At 48.4% G+C, this 19,532-nt stretch overlaps 1 protein-coding gene across 1 annotated transcript; it reads right to left on the bottom strand.

The window, feature by feature from the left end:
• Positions 1–739: 739 nt before the first annotated feature.
• On the bottom strand, positions 740–19,011 carry APCDD1L (APC down-regulated 1 like). Its single transcript, XM_080558198.1, has 4 exons — positions 18,503–19,011; positions 6,141–6,270; positions 4,983–5,541; positions 740–2,904 (listed from the first exon to the last, which is right to left on the bottom strand). The coding sequence occupies exons 1-4, from the start codon at positions 18,537–18,539 to the stop codon at positions 2,140–2,142; spliced, it is 1,491 nt and encodes a 496-aa protein (XP_080414324.1). The 5' UTR covers positions 18,540–19,011; the 3' UTR covers positions 740–2,139.
• Between the last annotated feature and the right edge of the window lie 521 nt (positions 19,012–19,532).

Below are 19,532 nucleotides of genomic sequence, written 5' to 3'. Positions count from 1 at the left end.
TGTTTTGTAACTTTTTACTTCACATTAATGCCATCACCACTTTGAAAGGATGAGTAGTCTCTTAGGTGTTTTTACACCATGCAGTTGCAATGCTGAACACTTGCTAAGTTTAAACAATTTCCCTAGTATGTAAATGGGAAAAAAAAAAAGTATTAGCGCACAGATTTCATATTTGTGTGTAAGAATGTAGGGCAGGAATTGCCTTTCCCCTCTTCTCCCCACCCTCCCAAGCACAAGGCTGCTCCCTGTTCTTGCCATGGACACCTCTGGGTCCTGCAGAAATGCCTCTTTGCTGATCTGGGGAACAGGAGCCTTTCCTTGGGGCTGCCACGAGTGACCGCCTTAGCACAGTGATGGCAAACACACCTGCTGAGGAAAAAAATGTGTGTATGGCTCTCATGAGATGCAGCTCTGCTACCCCGGCTTGCCCCGATTTGTAGAATTCTAACAGGGCATCCAAAGAAGACAAAGCCCTGCTCTCCAAAACGTGCTTCTAGTCCTTCAAACGTTTGCCCATGGATTTCCGTGCAGTAGCAGGCAACAAAGAACAGCAACCTTTAGAAACAGGGAGCTGTTCTGCCTGCTCGACTAACCCCCGGAGAAGTCTCCCTCTCCGTTGTCTGCAGATGGAACTGAAGATGAGTTAGCCAAGCTTGGTCTTTTTGTGTATCAAGTACATCTGTTTACATGCATGATTAATAGTTGATCGTGCCTGAAACACGCAAACATGCTGACAACATTTCTGTCACAATTGTACGCATTTAATAAGCATCTCATTTGAATTATTAATGTACAATTTCCCCAAAAAAGTATTTTATGTTATAAAACCCATAAATTATCTAAGTACAAGCTGCAGGTTTGTAAATACAGCATTAAGAAGGTAGCTATTGCATAGATGATTTAACAAAAATATCCTTTGTAAGATATATAGGTTTATGTGGAGGGGATTTAGCTGCTGGGAGGAGGTCTTCCCCAAGTAAGTTATGTGCTTCTTAGCTGCAGCAGACAAGGGAATGTAATTTCTTACTTTGTCCTTCTTGCTGGTGGAGCTCCAGTTGTCCTGGAGCTGGTCAGTTCTCTCTTCAGCCCCCTGTTCACTAGAGGCAGATTTATAAGCCGTCTTTACGTGAACACCTGGAAGTGACTTTTGATTGAAAAGACAGCTGGATTAACAACCTGTATGCCAGTACGCTTAGAGAGGTGACGGAAAATAAATGGCCTGAGAAGACTCATGAGTGATCTTCTGCTTCGCTCGGTGCCTGGCGAGTCGGAGTCACGACCGGCAGTGCCTGTGCCTGCTGGACACGCGTGCAGCGCCGCGCTGCCTTTGCTGGCGTACCGAGGCGCAGGCCTGCACTGCACTGGGACAGCCGGACTAGTGCAGCAAGGATGCAGCGTCTGCAGCGCTGTAAGGCTGAAAGTCGGAGCAGTTGTGCACACACGCCTTCTCCATTTACTGCATCGTCTCTTATGACCAGGGTCAGGCATAACAGTCTGTCAGGGTAATGCTCTGAGTGCTCTGCTTTTTGTACACACGTAAGTGAAAGACTGTACGTTGCATCTCCGTGTGTGTACATACACACAAAAACTGCAGCAAGTATCTATAAACCGAGAGAGGCCTGATTAACTGTGCCCGTACCAAGAGCACTTGCTGACTGCGGAGCTGTTGCTGACTGACGCGGCAGATCAAATTTGCACAAACAGCAATAAGGAGTATGATGAGAGGGAACTTAACCTCAAAGAAACTCAGCAGCTGACACTTTGGATGTTTGAATTACATCTGAATCAAGCCCTTGATTAAATCTTTGCAGTGTCAAAAGCTCCAAGCAGCAATTGTAATTGATGTTGCTCTTTTTTCCCCTCATATTGCTAAATTATCTACTGAATGTGCAATGCATCCATGTCACCACATTAAATTTTTATGCACAGAAGAGGGGAGATTAGGCAATAAAGCCACAGGACAAACAGTACATAGGCATATCTTCTTGGCTTCATTCACTGTGTTTTGTTTTTGTTTTTTTTAAAAAAAGTGTTTCCAAATCTAAGTAAAACTGATTCCAGATGTGCTCGTTTGGAGGATATAAAAATCACGCTAGCACCAAGACTATGTGGATTCTGTGCTTGTACCTGAATAGATTGCTAGTCCCATCTTAAAAACTGCAGTGCTATAAACAATAAAAAGGCCACAGGCAAAGGTTTTAGTGCTTCACTGCCATTAGCATCCTCTTCTCCCAAGTACTTTAGACTAACATAGTTAGAGAACTCCTCTGGCGCCCCAGCACACTGGATCAGAGGCGCCTGGTACGAGGTGGGTCGCTTGTCGGGACGGTCGGGACTGGACCCGTCCGTGGGCCTCTCGCCAACGTACAGCAGGCTGCGGTCTCTCGTGTCGTGCTCCGTTTTGAAGAGCTCGTACTCCGTGTGGGGCAGCTTGATGCCCAAGGCCAAGCAGCCATTCGTCGGTGTTATATCCTGCTCCACCCCGGCACTCCAGGAGTTTGTCAGCCCGCAGCTGCCTGGCTCGGAGGAGTTCAACATCATCACCGTTAGCTGGTCCATCGGCGTCACCCGAGCCTGCGTGACTTTAAAAGCCAGCTCCGTGCCGCCTCTCACTTTGGAAGAGGGGACGCCTTGGGTGTAACGCCCAGACGCGTAGATGGTGAAAGTCGGCTGCTTGCAGAGGGGGTCGGAGTAGTGGTAGTAGAACCCTTCCCAGGTGTGGTTGTTACCGTGGAAGATGAAGTACCTGGTGAGGAAAAGCACCGCGGGCCGCACCTCGCAGTGGGTGCTCACCCAGCTGCCGCTCAGCTGCATCGGCGGCTCGGCTCTGGCGGGGAGGATGGGGGGGTGGTGTTCGTCAGCTCTGTATATAATCCCACAGGCCGGGCAAGGATGCACGTGGTGCTGCAGAAGACAAAGAATGGTATTTTTGTAAATTGATAAGCCAAAAAAAACCCTTTCCAGAATGTTCAAAAAGCTCACGCTCCCCTCTCCCACGCCAGGGTGTTCAACTGCAGCAAACTTGGCCCAAGGCAGCCAAGCAGATTAAGTGAGATAAAGAGCTGCCCCGGCTCTTTGCTATTCTTGTCCCCTGGGGAGGACAGAAGGGCTGTGCTCTGCGCGGGGCCGCTGAGGACATGCGGAGGACGGGAGGAGGATGGGGCAAGGGCAGAGCTGCTGGACAGGCAGGGAGCGCTCCCCGGCCACCCGGGTCCGGAGGGAGGCAGAGGTTCGCTGTGAGCAGCTGGAGCAGATGTGGCAGTGGAGAAGGAGAAGAGGAGGAGAGGAGAAGAGAAGGAGCTGCCCCAGGGCTCTGCCTGTGCTTCATGCAACACTCCGAGTCAAAGCAGTCCTGCAGCCGATCAAATGCCAGAGGGTTGTTTTGGGGTGGCTTGGAATTTTTTCCTAATACTTCGTACATCACAACTGATTTATTTTTAAATAACCAGGGTTTGGACATTATATCATTTTTTAGAACACGAGGTAATCTTTACTGAGCTGTCGTATGCAGCAAGGTTGAATAACTCAGTAGTTAACTGTAGGGTGGGTAATTTACATGCGAGTTGATTGGAGTCTACTGTAATTTAGTCATTTTCAGCTTGTTTTACTGCTACTGTCACGTTAATGAGTGCTGACAGTACACAGTACATTATGGCTAAATAATCCCAGAAGTTGGCAAATATATATGCTCTCCTTAGACAGGAAATTCTTTGATAATGAAAGGTAATTTGGGGAGAATGGGTTTCTTTAAAAGAGGTATAAATTTAAGGGAATAAGGGTAATATTTTCATAAAGAGGGTTAAAAAATAATTCCTAACATAGCTGTGTAGCTCTCACTAGTGCAGGCAAATGGATATTAGTTCAGTAAAAGAAGAAAGAAAAAACCCCGTGCCCAATAAAATTATCACTATAGACACGAAGCCAAAAATCTTACTTGCTTAAACCAGTTGTGTGAAGTTATTTCTAATGTATGGCAGCTTCTAATTATCGCCAAGTGGTGACATCATGTGCGGGTACATTGGAGAGCTGTTAGCTGATTAATTACAGTGCTATATTCAGAGAGTGAATTTCAGTATCTTTAGGTTTGGTTTTAAATTAACTTTTAAAAGTGTTTATGTTTACCATCTGGTTTTGCTCATATATACGGTTTTGGCCCAGGATAACACAAGTTTAACCAATTTGAGAAGGTTATTTTTGAGGGAGGAGAGGGGTGTTGCTCTGTGGTTTTCTTTTTCCAAGTCCAGTTGCTGTAGTTTGGGGTGTGGGGAAATGTTGCCCCTCGAAAGCTGCACACAAAAGACTTTTCTTCAGTTAATTGCGTTCCATCTAAACTGTAAAGTTCAAAGAGGATTTTTTACCCCATCTCACTACTCAATAATTTCTGAATTGATAAGCTACGATTCAGATAAAAATGTGCTTTCCTGGAAACAAAGCAAAATATAAAATAAAAAGCAACCAGGTCTCCTGCTCAGTTTTATTTATGTCAAACTAAAAGTTAAATCTCAGTGTAATAGTGTTACTCAGAGCAACTTCCTCCTCTAATGGCATTACGCTGAGGAGCAATGATTTAATGGCAGACACTTGCTTCCTCGCTCCTCTCTAAACCCGAAGGACATGACAAAGAGCTAGAGAGGGATGGAAGACAAACAGCGCGTAGGCAGCCTCTAATGATGTGCAGCCCAAAGCTTTCACTGACTGTGGTGCAGGAAACTAGGAAATTGCATTTCCTAGGAAAACAGAGCCAAAGAAAAGCCATTAACTCCAGGCTCGTGCCATTGCAGGCTTACTTCTTATGCTGTGAACCCACACCCATGCCCTGCATCTCCTCCTGTGGGTCCGTGGAATAACAAGGGCTCGAGGTGCAGGTGATCAGTATTTTAACAGCACAAAAATAACGTGTGCTTCACAAAGCCCAGTGAACTGATGAGGGGAGAGCCGGGAATCTGCTCTCAATAGGGCCTGTGCTAAAGCATTGTTCTTACCACAGCGCTCTGCATCGGTCGCTGGTAACCGGTCGGTCGGTAGTGGCGCCTCTCCACCCAGTCCGTGTGAATGTCCCCCAGGTACAGCTCTTCCACCAGCTGGCTGCCGCTCTGCTGCGGCTCCAGCAAGGGCTGATAATGCTTCTCCACCCGCACGAGGCTGAGCTCGTGCATGGCAAAGCCCAGGGCTGCGGTGCAGTCGCGCTCGGACTTGGCACTCAGCAGTTCGTAGAGGGCTCCGGGAGCCCAGGTGCGCCCCGGCGGCAGGAACCCGCTGCAGCCCTCGCCCGAGGTCTGGTTGATCCAGGAGGCCACCTCCCGCATGGCTTTCTGGCTGTGGAAAACGATGCCGACTTTGTGGAGGTGGTAGTCGGCCTCGGTGGCCCCGCGGGTGATCCAGGAGGCCTGGCGCAGGCGCAGCTTGCCCTTGATGACCAGGGAGTACGAGGGCTCCCGGCAGGAGGGGTCCCAGTAGTAGAACTGGTAAGCCTTGAAGAGGCGGTTGGCGTAGAAGAGGTAGGATCGGGTGAGGAACTCGGGTCCCGGCCGCACCTCGCACCTGGGGACGAAGGCAGGCGTGAGCCACCCACACACGGGGCACAGCAGGCGGGCACCCTGCACGGAGCGGGATGGGGAGCAGAGGGGTGGCGTGGGACGAGGACACCTGCACTGCCCGGGATGGGTGAAATTGGGGTGCAGGGAGAGCAGGGGCGAGTGTGGGTGCAAGCAGCGCTGAGGTCAGGAGCCTCCCACCGCCGGTGGCAGTGCTCGGGTGGGTGATTTTGAGCACCTGCTCCCCAAACCCTGGGCAACCTGATCAAGCGGGTGGCGTCCCTGCCTGCGGCAGGGGGCTGGAACCGGGTGACCTTTAGGGTCCCCTCGGACCCGAGCCGTCCTGTGATCCTGCGAAATCCTATGGGTGTGATCCTGCGAAATCCCATGGGTGTGATCCTGCGAAATCCCATGGGTGTGATCCTGCGAAATCCCATGGGTGCTGGCGGCACTCTTTGGGCGTGACACCGCGCTTCGTGCCCCGGGGACGGGAGCTTGGGGAGGGACAGAGGCAAGAGGGCTGAAGGGGGGCTCGGGGCGGGGGGCACCGGGGTGCCGGGGGTGAAGGAGGAGGAGGAGGAGGAGGAGGGGGAGGAAGGGCCTTACCCGGTGGACACCCAGCGGCCCTCCAGGCGGGGCGGCAGCCGCGCCGCGATCCTGGCGCCGTCCTGCAGGTGGCGGAGCTGCTGCCGGCACCGCGGCTCCCAGCGCAGCGGCGGCTCCGCGGCAGCGCAGGCTGCGCCGGGTCGGGGGAGAGAAAATGGGGGCGAGAGAAAGAAAAGGGGGGAAGAAGTCGTCAGCAGCGCGGAGGGTGCGAACCCTCCGCATAAGCCCAACCGCGGGGCCGCGCAGAGCTCCCGGGAAGGCCCCGGGGGTGCTCGGGGCTGGGGACCCCGCTGAGGGGCCGCGGAGGCGAGAGCCCACAGCCGGGCCCGGGCACCCACAGCCGGGCCCGGGCACCCACAGCCGGGCCCGGGCACCCACAGCCGGGCCCGGGCACCCACGGTCGGGCACCCACGGCCAGGCCCTGCCGAGCAGGACGTGCACTTCCTCACAGGCACAGACCCTTTTACGCACCGAGGCCCAGAAAACCTCCTGGGTTACGTTCACCAGAAGATCCAGTCAGAGCCTGACACCCCAGCCGGGTGAGCGAAGAAGCGAACAGTTGGTTAAGGATACTGAAATTTTATTTACTGTTTTCCAGCTTTGGTTTGAACAAAACGCAGCCACTTTTTTAGATGAAATCTTCGAATAAAACTGAGCGTGCTTTGTTCCTGTTCTCTCTCTGAAGCTATTGTTGAAGCAGTAACTGGAACAGGGAATTACAGCATGGGAACATTAGACTCGCCTGTCGCCCGCCATAAGGACAGTAATTCTGTCACTTACCTCATTTCCCATAACAACGGATGTTATTGGCTTAGGGAATGTGCGAACACTCAGCTAAATCCTGAAGACCTTTGCATGCACACACACATATATGCATATATTCCTGTATGTTACTCACTCTTTGCTTAGGCAAACTTCTGTGGCATTCATCGTGAGTTTGCTTCAGTAAGAAACATGGGATTTGCCTCTGTAACGATGTGAAACGAGTTCCCAGCACAGCTCCTGAAACCCCACCGATTTTCTGCAGTTGGACAAGTGTCCGTCCGGCAAAGCCAGGTCCCGCAGCCTGGTGCGGTTCCAGGCCGGCCCAGCGCTGCCCCGGGTTTATTAGCCCAGCCGGCGTTCACTCGCCCTAGCTGTGCTTTGCAATTTTTGTAGTAGTGTGCTGGAAATTTTCAAGCCAACTTTTATGGCTTATGCACATGTAATCCATTCCCCTCCTCACTCAAGATCACGTCTGGAGAGATCTGATCTTCATGTGCTCCACAACAAATCTCAACTGCTCCTCTTAGTCCCTATGAGCCAACGCCTTCACATAACCTGAACCACCCCGTGATCTTTGTAGGGAAATTTGTTTAAACCAGACCTCTCATTGGAAGGGAAACCCAAACCATCTGACTGTACGTGAGGGAAGGAACCACAAAGGGCCCGAGCCAGGCTGGGAGGGCACAAGCCCCTCTCTGAGCAGCGCCCTTGTAACAAGAAGTGTTTGCAAAGGCAGCTAGCGCATGAGGGTCTGCTGTCAACCATGGGCAAGACTACATACAAGCTGCTGAGCAATGTCAGCAAAATTCCCTGGCTCAAAAGCTTGGGATGTAACACAAATATAAACACTCGGGGCCAGATTCACAGCTGGGGTCTACCAGGGAGGCTCCCTCGATTCCCAACAGCCAATATATTCCGAGACAGGAGCCTCTCCTCTCTGGCATCAATGCGTCCTCCACGCACACGGGGTCAAATGCCTGCTGAAAATCTTCAGCATCTGTTTGCCACAAATACACACAAGGCCTACACTAAGCGAAACGGCAACTCAGCAAATAAACTCTTGTTGTGCAAGTCAGAGGCTCCTGAACATGTGGCAAAGCAGAGGCATTTCCACTCAAATGGTATTTTATTACTAATCTAATACTATACAACTTAAGACTTATGACGCACAAATTTAGTCTCTTCACTACAGAGCTGCCATTTGCAAAGGTTTTACGCATCACAGTAACAGCATCTTTGAAATGCATTTGTGCAGATTTTAGCACACAAACTCTTAAACTATCACAGGTCACAAAGGGAATAACCACATGGAAAATGAAGCCCCCAGCTAAGCAGGGGAGCAGTAACAGAAGCAGCCTACCTACCTAAAGGCTAGTGAAACCAGCCGTGGATGTTCTGGTACCTCACTATGCACTGAAGTGCATAAACTAGCTGGAAAGACATATTATTAGTGTTAAGGGGTCTTTCTGGAGCAGACTTACAATTGTACTGTTTTAATCATCTGTAAGGGCTTGACATGGTGAGCAGGGATAGCCAGCTCCTTCACAATTGCTTGCATAGTGCTTCCTAAAGAGCAGTTCCTGTGAGCCCTCATATGAAAAGCAGACAATATTGAATGACAAAACTCATTGTTATTAGTTATGCCTTCATTTCAGCATCTCTGTGGGTGCCCAGAGTTAGAGCTCTGCACTTTCATCAAATTTCTGCCATGACTTTGCTCTGTGCCCTCAGGAAAATTTACTCCCGTGTATGCCTTACTCCTGTGTGCTCTTTTACACACCTGCAAAATACACCAAGCTTCATCTGCCTGCCCTATCACGAGGCCTAATTACTGGCACAGCTTTTGGAGATCTTTCAGTTCAATGACAGTCCAGACTGAATTACACTTAAAAACACATGAAATCATTATCCTAGAGAATACTGTAAACTAAAAAATAACTGTATTTGGATTAGAGGTAACAGACTAGACAGGCCAAATTTGCTCTTGCTTATAACCACAGAAAGACTCCAGAGGTGTCGGTGTAGTCTATAGTTATACCGAAATAACAGTGCAAAATACAGCCACATTCTGAACTTGCTAACTGCTCTGTGTATGTGTTTATTGCAGCAGAAGCTTCAATATTTGACTGAACCCTTATTGCTGCTTTTGGCAGAAACACCAAAAGTCTACATTGTTTGAGAGCACAGACACTTTGGCAACACCATCACAAGATTTTGACACGTTCAATAGAAAAGGGAATTTTTATAATCAGGATCAAACTCCATGGGAAAAAAAAAAAAAAAAAAGAAAAAAGAAAAAAGAAAAAACCCTCCAGAATGTAAATATTTGACATGATGGGAATTCCTAAGGATTTTGTCTTACTTAACTGTACACAAGACTCCAAGCTGGATGCATCCTCAAACCAAAAGCTACTGGCTTGAATCCAAATTTTGTGGCTGCTTTTCTCTCTCAAATACTCCAGCCCAGTCCCACCAGATCCAAACAGTATTTCAATTTGGAAAAGTTCAGTTCCAGACCTAAAATCTGTAGTTAGGGCACATTTCTATTCCAAGAGCAGCATAAAGTGGCTGTCACTCATATGTCACTCTGTTACTCAGCCCCTGGGGAAGCGCATCAGGGCAGCTTCTCTCTCCGTCTTAAGAGACTCAAATTGACTGCTTCACAGAGTTGTTATTGGGGGGGAGGAGGAGGAAATTATTCACAATTCATCTTCAAGACAAAAATACCCATTCATAGGAAAATCTAAAAAAAAAAACCTCAACTGTGATCTCTTCCACTCACTCGTTATCCTGTCTGTCTGTATTGATTAACCACAAGCGTTTCCAGAGAGCTCCTCAGTGCAGCAGCTAGACAAAACAGTATCTTTTTCCAGCTTTCTGGTGCGTGCTGCATCCAAAGCACTGGCCCAAGGTCTCCAGGCAATAGGGCTGCACAAGCTCTCAGGCAATTAGGAACGCCAGTACCCAGGAACGGAGGCTGATCCCTGGAATCAGCAGAAACTGGATCAAGCCTTGAGGCAACTGCAGTAGCAAATACTAATCAACTATTCCATACGCTCATTTGTATAAGCAATTTTTAGAAAAATCAGACCCGCAGCATCAAATGATAGAAAGGCAGAACTGGAAATTCCTACGCGAAGTAAATTCTTGGTAAAATTAGGACGAAAGATTCCTAGGCAATGGCCAAGCCTGAAATGAGAACCTGCCACGGGGGCTGTACTACAAACTACTGTATGCTGCAGATTCAGACCCACTTCTCCATTATGAAGGAAAAAAATACCAGCCAGGAGAGAAATATTGTAACATGCCTTGTTGGAAACAAATCTTGTTTGTGTTCCTCCACACAGATTGACTTTGGAAAAGCGCAAAGTTGAGTCACACATCTGTTTCTTTATAAAAGGAGGAGAAAATGCATACATTAGAGTTTGCACCAAATTAGTTACTGTAGATCAACTCTTCTCCAGAGCTAGGTTGCTTAATCTGTTACATGTTATTGCCTCCTATGGCCAGAATTTATTATTTCAATTTATAAATCTAATGTTTCAGTTAGTCACACATTCACAGGGATAAGATCAGTGCCTGAAGTCGTGGAGCATTACACATTTCTTCATTTAGAGATGACATAAAACCTTTGATATTTTCTAAGGAATGTTCAGACTGGAATGAAATGGATGATAAGAAACATATCGATATATTCTGCACACTCAAATTGTACTTATCCACACAGACATCATTAACAGAGCAAAATAGTGTTTCCTTAGCGTTTCTCTCCTGAGAGCACGCAGAATTGATTTTGGGTTAGCCACTAAAGGAATAAGCATTCTTTCAAAAGCAAAGATGTCTGTATTAAGCAAATCGATTTCTCTTGCATTTGTGTGGAGATTAAGTTAGTGGTGCTTTTTATTCACTCAGAATAAGGCATTCCCAAGAGAACAATTCTGTGGGAAGAGATATATTTTATTTTATAATACTATAAAGTTAAAAAACTTAAATATAACCCACTGGGGGTGGAATACTGTATCACATCACAGTTTTGCATTTTGCTTATCTGCAAACTAAACCCAGTTCAGCACAGGACTTAAGCACACACTTAAGTCTAATTGGTTTCAGTGAAACTTAAGCACGAGATTCAAATTAAGCCAGTTCATGAACATTTTTCCTGATTAGTAATGCCTCCCTGAACTGGTGCCAGAATGTGGTCAAGTGGTTGAGGGACGATGCCAGTGCTTTCACTGGAGTACTGTTTGGCTTCTGGAAAAGTATTTCTATTATTCATCCCTTCTCTTATTTGTCAGTAAAATGGGTATAGTTATATATAGCTTTTTTACCAGTTTGATGCTCGGTTCATGCTATTTGCAAAATGCTTTGAATTCACTAGAAGTTTCTCAGTATTCTTTCAAGGGTGGCACAGTAAGTGTATTACATATGTTAGCTATCATGGCTGAATAACCATATATGAAATTCTGCAGATCCTAGGAGGGAACTCAAAAAGCTCACTCAAAAGTCCCAAGGAGCTCAGGTTTTTAGAGAAGAACTTTTTGAAACATACTTTCACCCCGTAGCTTTAAGCACATTAAAAAACAAGTTCAGACACTGTATTAAATGGTTTTAGCCTAGCTGTCTTCTGAGGCTGTGATCTTTGTCTGATTTGTCTCATGTCCACAATTAAAATAGTGAAGCACTTGTGGTGAGTTGACTAGAGGTTTTTAAGGCACTAGAGAGGTAAATATTTTACTCCTGGAATCATGGAACCATTTATTTCTCCTGTAAGTGTCATGTCCAGGGACAGATGACAAGACAGATGGGATTTGCAGCAGGGAAGGGAGAAGATTTTCTCTCCCGCATCCCAGAGATCCTCTTCAATATAAACTACATTTACATAAAATGGCTCTTAAAACTGCTCTCTCTGGCTGTTTACCCTGAAGAAGAAAACCAGGCCTAACACTGTCAATGGGATTGCAGGGCTTGATCCCACTTTCACAGGAGTCATAAATAGGAAAGATCCCATGACCGTTACTACACAGCGTCAGGCCCTTACTCAGAAAATGCCCTTCCCCACAAGCTGGCGGTGAACACTCACTGGAAGAACGAAGGGGACAAAGGAGAAATGGGGTACGGCCTACTCTCTCCAGTTGGAGCGAGCAAAGCGAGGCACACCACCTGGCACAGAGGACCAGGGCAGCATGATGTGAAACAAAAGCCCCAGCGGTGGGTGTGAGCACATCCTCCCAAGAGACCTCCTGGGGCTAACGTTGCCCACGATGCCAGGCCTTTTGGTTACACGACAGAGCCTTACTCGCCATGCCCGCGCCGGCCTGGCAGCCCACAGGCACTGTGGAGCCACCTCACCCCTTCCTCCTTCCTCCCACCACCCAGCAGGCCTCAGCAAGAGGCCTTCTTACGCCTCTCCCACGGCTAAAACAGTGCAAGGCGAACGATTTCCTCAAGAACAGCTGAGCAATGCCATATGGCCAGACGGCCCCCAGCTGGCCCAGCCGCTGCGGGCAGCAGCAAGCTGTCCTGCTGCCAGCCCCGCGCCAGGGACCAGGGAGCGGGCAGGTGTCCCGTGCCAGCTGAGAGCACAGGGCTCCCCGCAACCCCGGCTGCGGCCTCCGAAACCCACAGCACAGGGGGGAAAGGGGTGGTTAATCAGAAGAGTTAAGAACTAACGGGATAATTGTTACTTGCCTTCTTTTTTTCAGCGTTGGCAAGCACTGAAAAAAAGCAACTGGGTTCAGGCAACACTAACACATCGTGACCTGTGTTAAGCTCTGACCAGTATTGCCGCAGAAGTCTGGCACAGAGAAACACGGAAGTAAAAGGCAACAGAAAATGAAGGGAAGAAGGGGAATGCTCGAGCTTTTTTCCTTGAACACAGGTGAGAGTTTAAATTTGATTTTGGTTACATGGGGGAGATCTGAGTGCGATGATCTCTAATCCCCTGGACACCTGGATGGTGGGAGACCGGTGAGGACAGCTGGAGGAAGGCCTTTCCTCTCAAAAACAAAACCAAACCCGCTCAGTCCAAGGCTGAACAACACCCCAGGGGTACAACCGTGACTCAGTTAAATTCTAACCAGAATTCATATTCTAACCAAATGGGAAATACTACATCTATCTTCTTTAATTTAGATAAGATGGAAACTCATTAGACAATATAGCGCATGGTTTTGAAATTCATGGCACACCATCATTTTGAATATAGAGCACCCATGCAGTTTTGGCAATTCCTTCAAACCCTTGCACAGGCACTTTATTAGTGGCTATTGTGGCCATTTTTAATAGTGATGGCTAAGCGTATTTTTTCCCGGAGTGCTTTGAAGAGCGGAACTGGTAATCAGGCAATGGCTTGGCTATAAAATGCCCACGTCATTTTAAACATCTAAATCACTCACATGGACCGTAAGCACAGAGAAGACCACCCACCACATAATATTAACATAAATATAGCATTTACCCAAAGCAAAATGAGCAACTGGAACTGGCGGGAGTTGAGAGCAGAACAACAAAAAATGATTAGGGGGTGGGAGGCATTGAGTTACGAAGCAAGATTTAAGAGAGCAGAGTGCATGTAGCCTGGCTGAGTGACAGCTGGGGAGAGATGGACATGATAACAGCCTATAAATATTCACAAAGCATAAACACCAAGGAAGGGAAGGAATTCCTTACACTGAATAAAGAGGTTCTGTTGGGAGTGAATGAAGAGGGGAAAAAATGTGGCTTGTATATCAGGGTGAACTTCTCGACGCACAATCCAGTAGGCAGCACAAGTCCACTTGCTTGGCAGGATTTAGAGGGGTTGAACAAAGCTTTAGCACAGCAGGGAATAACCCGCTCTTGGCAGGGAGCTGGCGGGATGCTGAGAGTGACCTTTCAGTCTCCCACTGCCATGGAGCAGTCCCAGTCCCTGGCTCCCACGGGAGACAGCTGCTCTCCTGTGTAAGCTCATTGTTTGTCCTCCTCCTCATTGAAATCGCCTCCACGGGACCAGAAGTATGGCCCAGAAGCACCAAGGCATTTAGGTCCGTAAAGACATAAATGACCACAGTAGGTTCTAACTGCTGGACACAGCTGGGAATCCCAGTATGTCCCTGCAATGTCGAGTACTCACTGCTGAAAATCTAAGTCCAGGAAATTAGATTATAAACCCTCTAAAAAAAGAACGATCCTTTTGTTCTCTCCTTATTTAGCACCTAACACAATAGGAGTCTTGGCACTGCTGCAAGTATACTGTTTATAGTAATAAAAATAGGATCTAATGGGATCTAATAGTCTAAGGCTACTTGGCTCCCACAAAACCAAGGAGGAGAAGGGCATTCAAAAGCAGTCGTAGTGGAGGGTATCCTCAGAGAAAGTGGTTCTGCACAAAGGTGGTAAACTGATACGCATCCCACACCAGAAATATGCACGCATGTTTAACTTGAATCACAAGTGACCACAGAAAAAGGTTACTTGTTCAGCTGAAGCAGAGAATTAAAGTTACTTCTAACATGTGTTTTGGGGTCTGGGTGTGGTTTCTAGATAGCTTGAAATTTCAGTCTACTGTTTTGCCTGTCAACATTAGCCAAGTTTTGATGTGTTCCAGTTCTCTTAAACACTGCCGACAGATGCTGAAATCAAAGTTGACATTCAGCCTACGTGCTGCATAATCTAATAAAGGGACTCGCGCTACTCAAAATTAACAAAACTTAGGAATTTTTCGCAGCAAAACTTTGCTGTCACTTATATTTTCACTCACCTTTTCCAGGGAGTCTAACCAGGAGAAAATATTTTTTATGTGAAAAAGAGCTTTAAAAATAAAGTGTCATCATGGTTTTGTATTAGCAGGGCAGAAGAGACACTTAAAAGCCATAACCTGCCAGTGTCCAGCACCTGTGGATTTAGTAAATGTGAACAAGGTGAATCCAGTTCTCTCAGTGGGGAGCTTGGAGTATACGTTGTTCTGCGTACAGGGTCAAAAGCTCATTTCCAAGGCTTTCTGTCTTTGACACGGACAAGACCAAAATGTCACAGATTTGTCAGTGCTTCATATCAACACAGTAGAAACCCTGGGGAGGGATTTTTTTAAGTGACTGATCAAATGGGTGCACTTATGCTTAAGGCTTTATTTTAAAGATTAGACTTAGGCAAATCTCTCTGAACCCTCAGTGGTGAGATTTCTCTTGTTGATTTATGTACCATCACACCAGTTCTGAGTCAAGAGATGTTGCTGAACTGTTCCAAATGTCTCTCTTACAGTGCCACAGGAGGTGAGCTTCATAGCAGCATTCTCACTTTCAGTTCAACTCAAACCATGATTATTTAAAAAGCTGTTCAGTCAAAATGAGAAAACATCAGCATGAAAGACATTATTATCACACCATCACCCTGGTAAAAATAAAAAAAATAATGATGTATTTGAACCCCTTTAACACTTAACAATCTGGAGCTTTGGCTTTTCACATAGACATCAGATTTTTTTTTCTAATACACAGAAATACAACTTTCCCAATTTCGCACTTTACAGCATGAGACCTTTTAGCTCCCTAAAGAAAAAAAAATAAAAAATAACAGATTGCAGATTACTAACCCCTCAGATGTTACACAATTTAAATTGGTTAGAGAAGGAGCTGTCGTATGAATCATATTTTCAGGTTCTGGAGGAACCCTTAGCCTACAGGAAAAGGGTTACGTTTTAAAATTCCCACTTTATCACTGTCAGTTTCTTGGTATTGTTGTATCTTAGATGTTCTTTCTTAAAATCACAAAGTTAGGAATTCTCTGTTTTCATAGCCTTATCTTCCTTAGCAAATAGGTAAGAAAACCAGAGGTACTGTGTAACAGTATTGTGTAGGTGCTTCCTAATTTTGAGGTTGATTATAGCAGTGATGGTATCTCATCCATGAAAGCGTTGTTTTTATAGATGACATATGCTGTGTTGTGGGGAAACACAGGATCCCATTGAAAGCAAAATCTCTTTCCAAACTTTGTTCTGCCAGATGCAGCCTCCCCTAGCATTGGATTCCAGCTTTGGTTTTCTTCATAGCAATTTCTGGCTTTTGAAAATCTCCTTACTCAACAATTTGTGCTTGTGGGGAAAATATAGAAACCACACGATATTTTTTTCACTTGTGCTTTTTTTACATCTCAGCCCTGTTTTTATCTATATCCATATACTTTGAAACATGGCTAACCTATCATTATGGAAGAACAAATAGAGTCAAATCACACGACCCAGCATAATACATTAGTTGTTGATTTTTTGGCCAGCTAGAGAAATGAAGAAGAAAAAAATACCAACTTGGAAAAAATAAATTAGCAAAGTAAACATTGCCCAAAACAAACATTTGATCCAAAGACAATGATATTAATTTAATAGTGGGTATAAATATATATATACATGCAAATACATACATCTAGATTTAATTCACTGCTATCATTTAGAGGATTCTCTTCCTAATCACACAAATGAATGCAACTGCTGATCTTATCTTATCTTACCCCATCACAGTTATTTTCAAATTTAAAATAAACTTTGGAAGCAAGAATAGATCTTTTATGTTAAAACCATGGAGGAGAAGCTACACATGAAAAATATCAGTGTGGTGTTATTGGAATGTAAAGACTTTAATGAAAGCTTAGGTAAAAACTCAGCAAGTCTCTCGGGACATTTCCAAGAATGAGTGATTCTTTGCTGGTGGAGACTCCAAAATCAGATCCAGTTACCTATCTGAAGTATTTTTTCAACTAATTATGCGCTGGTGTCATGCTGATGTTCAGTTTTATGCAAAATTCAGAATACCAGTCTTGCTCACACTGAAGTCACTGGCAAACCTTGCTTTGGTTTTAATGAGTTCTGGATCTGACTTAGCTATTTAAACATATGTTTTAGGGTCCAACTTCTGTTCTTACTGAAATCAGTGGAAAATCTGTCACTGACATTAGATGGAAAAGCATTGGTTTTAATTAGATTGGACTAAAACTGTATGATAATTTAAGAAAGCAGTATTCTAATTAGACTTAGATGTGTAATCTTTCATAATGCAGTATAACAGATCTGTGAGCAGAGCAACTTGAATTAATGAAATCTATAGAGATGCAGAATACATATTTCCCAACCTGTGAAGTCTTATATTTGGGAAACAGTGTATGACAAAGATCCCAGATAAGGAGAGCAGAAAAATAACCCTATACAAGTACCATGCTTAGAGATTTCTTTCTGTAGTGTGGTCCTTCACTCTTAATGCAAATAAGTTCCAGTAGCTGTCACTACACAATTCTTCTGCAATGCTCACTAAACAGAGCCCCAAGTTTAAGAGGCAAGTTAGTGTGATATTGTGCTGCCCAAAGACTCAGAGGAGTAAAGCACGTGGTAGAAAGGAAAGGAAAGAATATCCAGCTGGCTGGATATCCAGGGTCCAGGCTGCACAGGGGGCATGGCAGCTATCTCCCCACCTTTCCCTTCACCTGTTCAGGGGTGTGGAGTTTCACTCAAGGGTCTCCTGTGCATTTCCTAGGAAAACACTCTGTCCAAGGATGGGGAAGCCTTCCCCAGGCTCTGCTCTTTGTCATAAACAGAAATCACTTTGCCTTTTTCACAGCACAGTTGTCTTTGTTCTCCCATATGCTCTCTCAAGCCAGAACCTTTTCTTCTGAAACTGCTCCAAGAACTGTGGGGTTGCAAGAAGCCTTTCCGAAAGGCGGCCGCAAAGATGCAGCCTGCGCTGCCCGGAGGGTCGGCACAGCTGGGGCTCCGTGTCCCTGGAGGAGACTCCTGAAGCAGTCCCTGGCCGGGGCAGGTGCTGGGCTCTCCCAGGGATGACTCCCAGCAGCAGCTCTGCAGAGCCACTGGGAATCCCCTGAGCCCTTCCTTGAGCCACGCCGAGCTGCGGCGCTCCCCGTGCTCCGCCGGCCGGCCGGGAGCGAGCGGCGACGGCCGGGGGGCTGCTCCCCAGCCCTGCCGCCCCCCGGCACCCCCAGGCTGCAGGGAGGCGAGAACGGCAAAGGTTTGGGCAGAGGGTCCCGCAGCCTGGCACCCTGCACCCCGGGGCAGAGGGAGGACCCCTGGCGGGTTGTGCCCCCCAGCACACACACGCACGCACACACACACACACCGGTCCCACAGCCCGGCAGCATCCCCGGGACTCCGGGCTCCGTCCCGGGGCTCTCCCTGCGGGAAGCGGCGCTGCGAGGAGCAGGAGCACGGCCGGGGACGTCCCGGGGAGCGGGGCTGGGGCTCCGGGTGCCTCCTGCCTGTCCCGGGGCTGCGGGGGGCACCCCGGGACCCCCGTCCTGCAGCACGGAGGCCCGCCGGGCGATTTCCTAGCAGTCCTTTCACCCCCTGCAGCCTCCCGGCACCCTCCGTGCCGCTTCTTCGCACCCGCTTTGCAACCTCCCCGCACCCGCCTCGCATCCCTCCTCCTCAGCTGAGGAACTGCTGCGCTGCGCTCTCCCCTCGCAGGCTTCGCCCACGCTCCCTGCAGCCTCCTAACAAACTCCTGCCCACCTCCTTGCACCCTTCTCGCCACCCCCCTTGCTCCCGGGGAGCTCCCCGAGGGGGCGACCCCTCTCCCCCCGGCACCCTCTCCCCCCTTACCGCCACCCCCGGTGCCACCTACCTACGAGCAGCCCTGCGAGCCACCAGCACCGGAGCATGGTGGGCGCCCTGCTTCCTCTCGCCGAGCCGCCGGCCGAAGAGGGGCGATGGCCGCCGGTGCCCGCGGAGCTCAGCGGGGCGCGGCGCCCGGTGGCGGCGCAGCCATGGGCGGCCCCCGGTGCCCGCGGCGGGGGGACCCCGGCTTCAGCCCGGCGGGAGCTGGGAGGGAGGCTCCGGAGCGGTCCCCGTGCTCAGCCACAAGCTTTCGAAGAGGGGGAAAAAATATATATTTAAAAAGAAGGAAAAGAAAAAAAAAAAAAAAGGCAACTCAACCCCCGCCTTCGCTGTGAAGTGCGTCCCCCCCCGACTGCTGATAGCTCTAATGGAGCTTGGCAGCCGCAGGTTCAAGTTGCCAGAAGAGGTGGAGACTCCGCCGCCTGCGCCCCACATGCGGCCGCGCATCGCGCACGCCGAGGGGGCTGCCCCGCCGCGGCTCCCCCGGCACCCCCGGACCGGCACCCCCGGACCGGCACCCCCGGGACCGGCTCCCCCCCGACGCGGCACCGGCCGAGCCTGAGGGCCGGCCTCGGTCTTTGTCGTCCCCGCCTCGGCCCTGGCTGCCCCGGGCCCAGCGCTCTCCTCAGCGGGGCGCCCCCGGCGTCGTCCCACACAGCCCCACAGCCGCCATGGTCCACGGCTCCCTCACACGTTCTGGGCATCGTTGTCCCGCTATGGCCCACTGCTCCCTCAGACCCATCTGCGCACCCTTCTCTTCAGCCTCCGCTGCCGAGGTCGTCAAGAGATGCTAGTGTGCCCCTTGAAGGGTTTAAACCCATTAAAAGTCCTCATAATATCCCACACTGAGGAAAAGTGGGAGCCTTTGAAGGGTGCTCCTGGCCTGGTGGCTCACAGGGGCCTGTGTCAAGCTCAGCTCACCCCGCTGCTGGTGCTGGCGTGAGCCAGTTCCCCACCTTGCCTTGCCCTTCTCCAAACTAGGCCCGCAGGACGGCCATGATAGAGGGCCTATAACCACCTCTTGGCACAAAGTTGAG

This window comes from Anser brachyrhynchus (genome assembly GCF_964034855.1).
Source record: "Anser brachyrhynchus genome assembly, chromosome: 16".
NCBI lineage: Eukaryota > Metazoa > Chordata > Aves > Anseriformes > Anatidae > Anser > Anser brachyrhynchus.
Note: the sequence above shows the minus strand (reverse complement) of the source record. Positions and strands in the feature narration are given on the sequence as shown.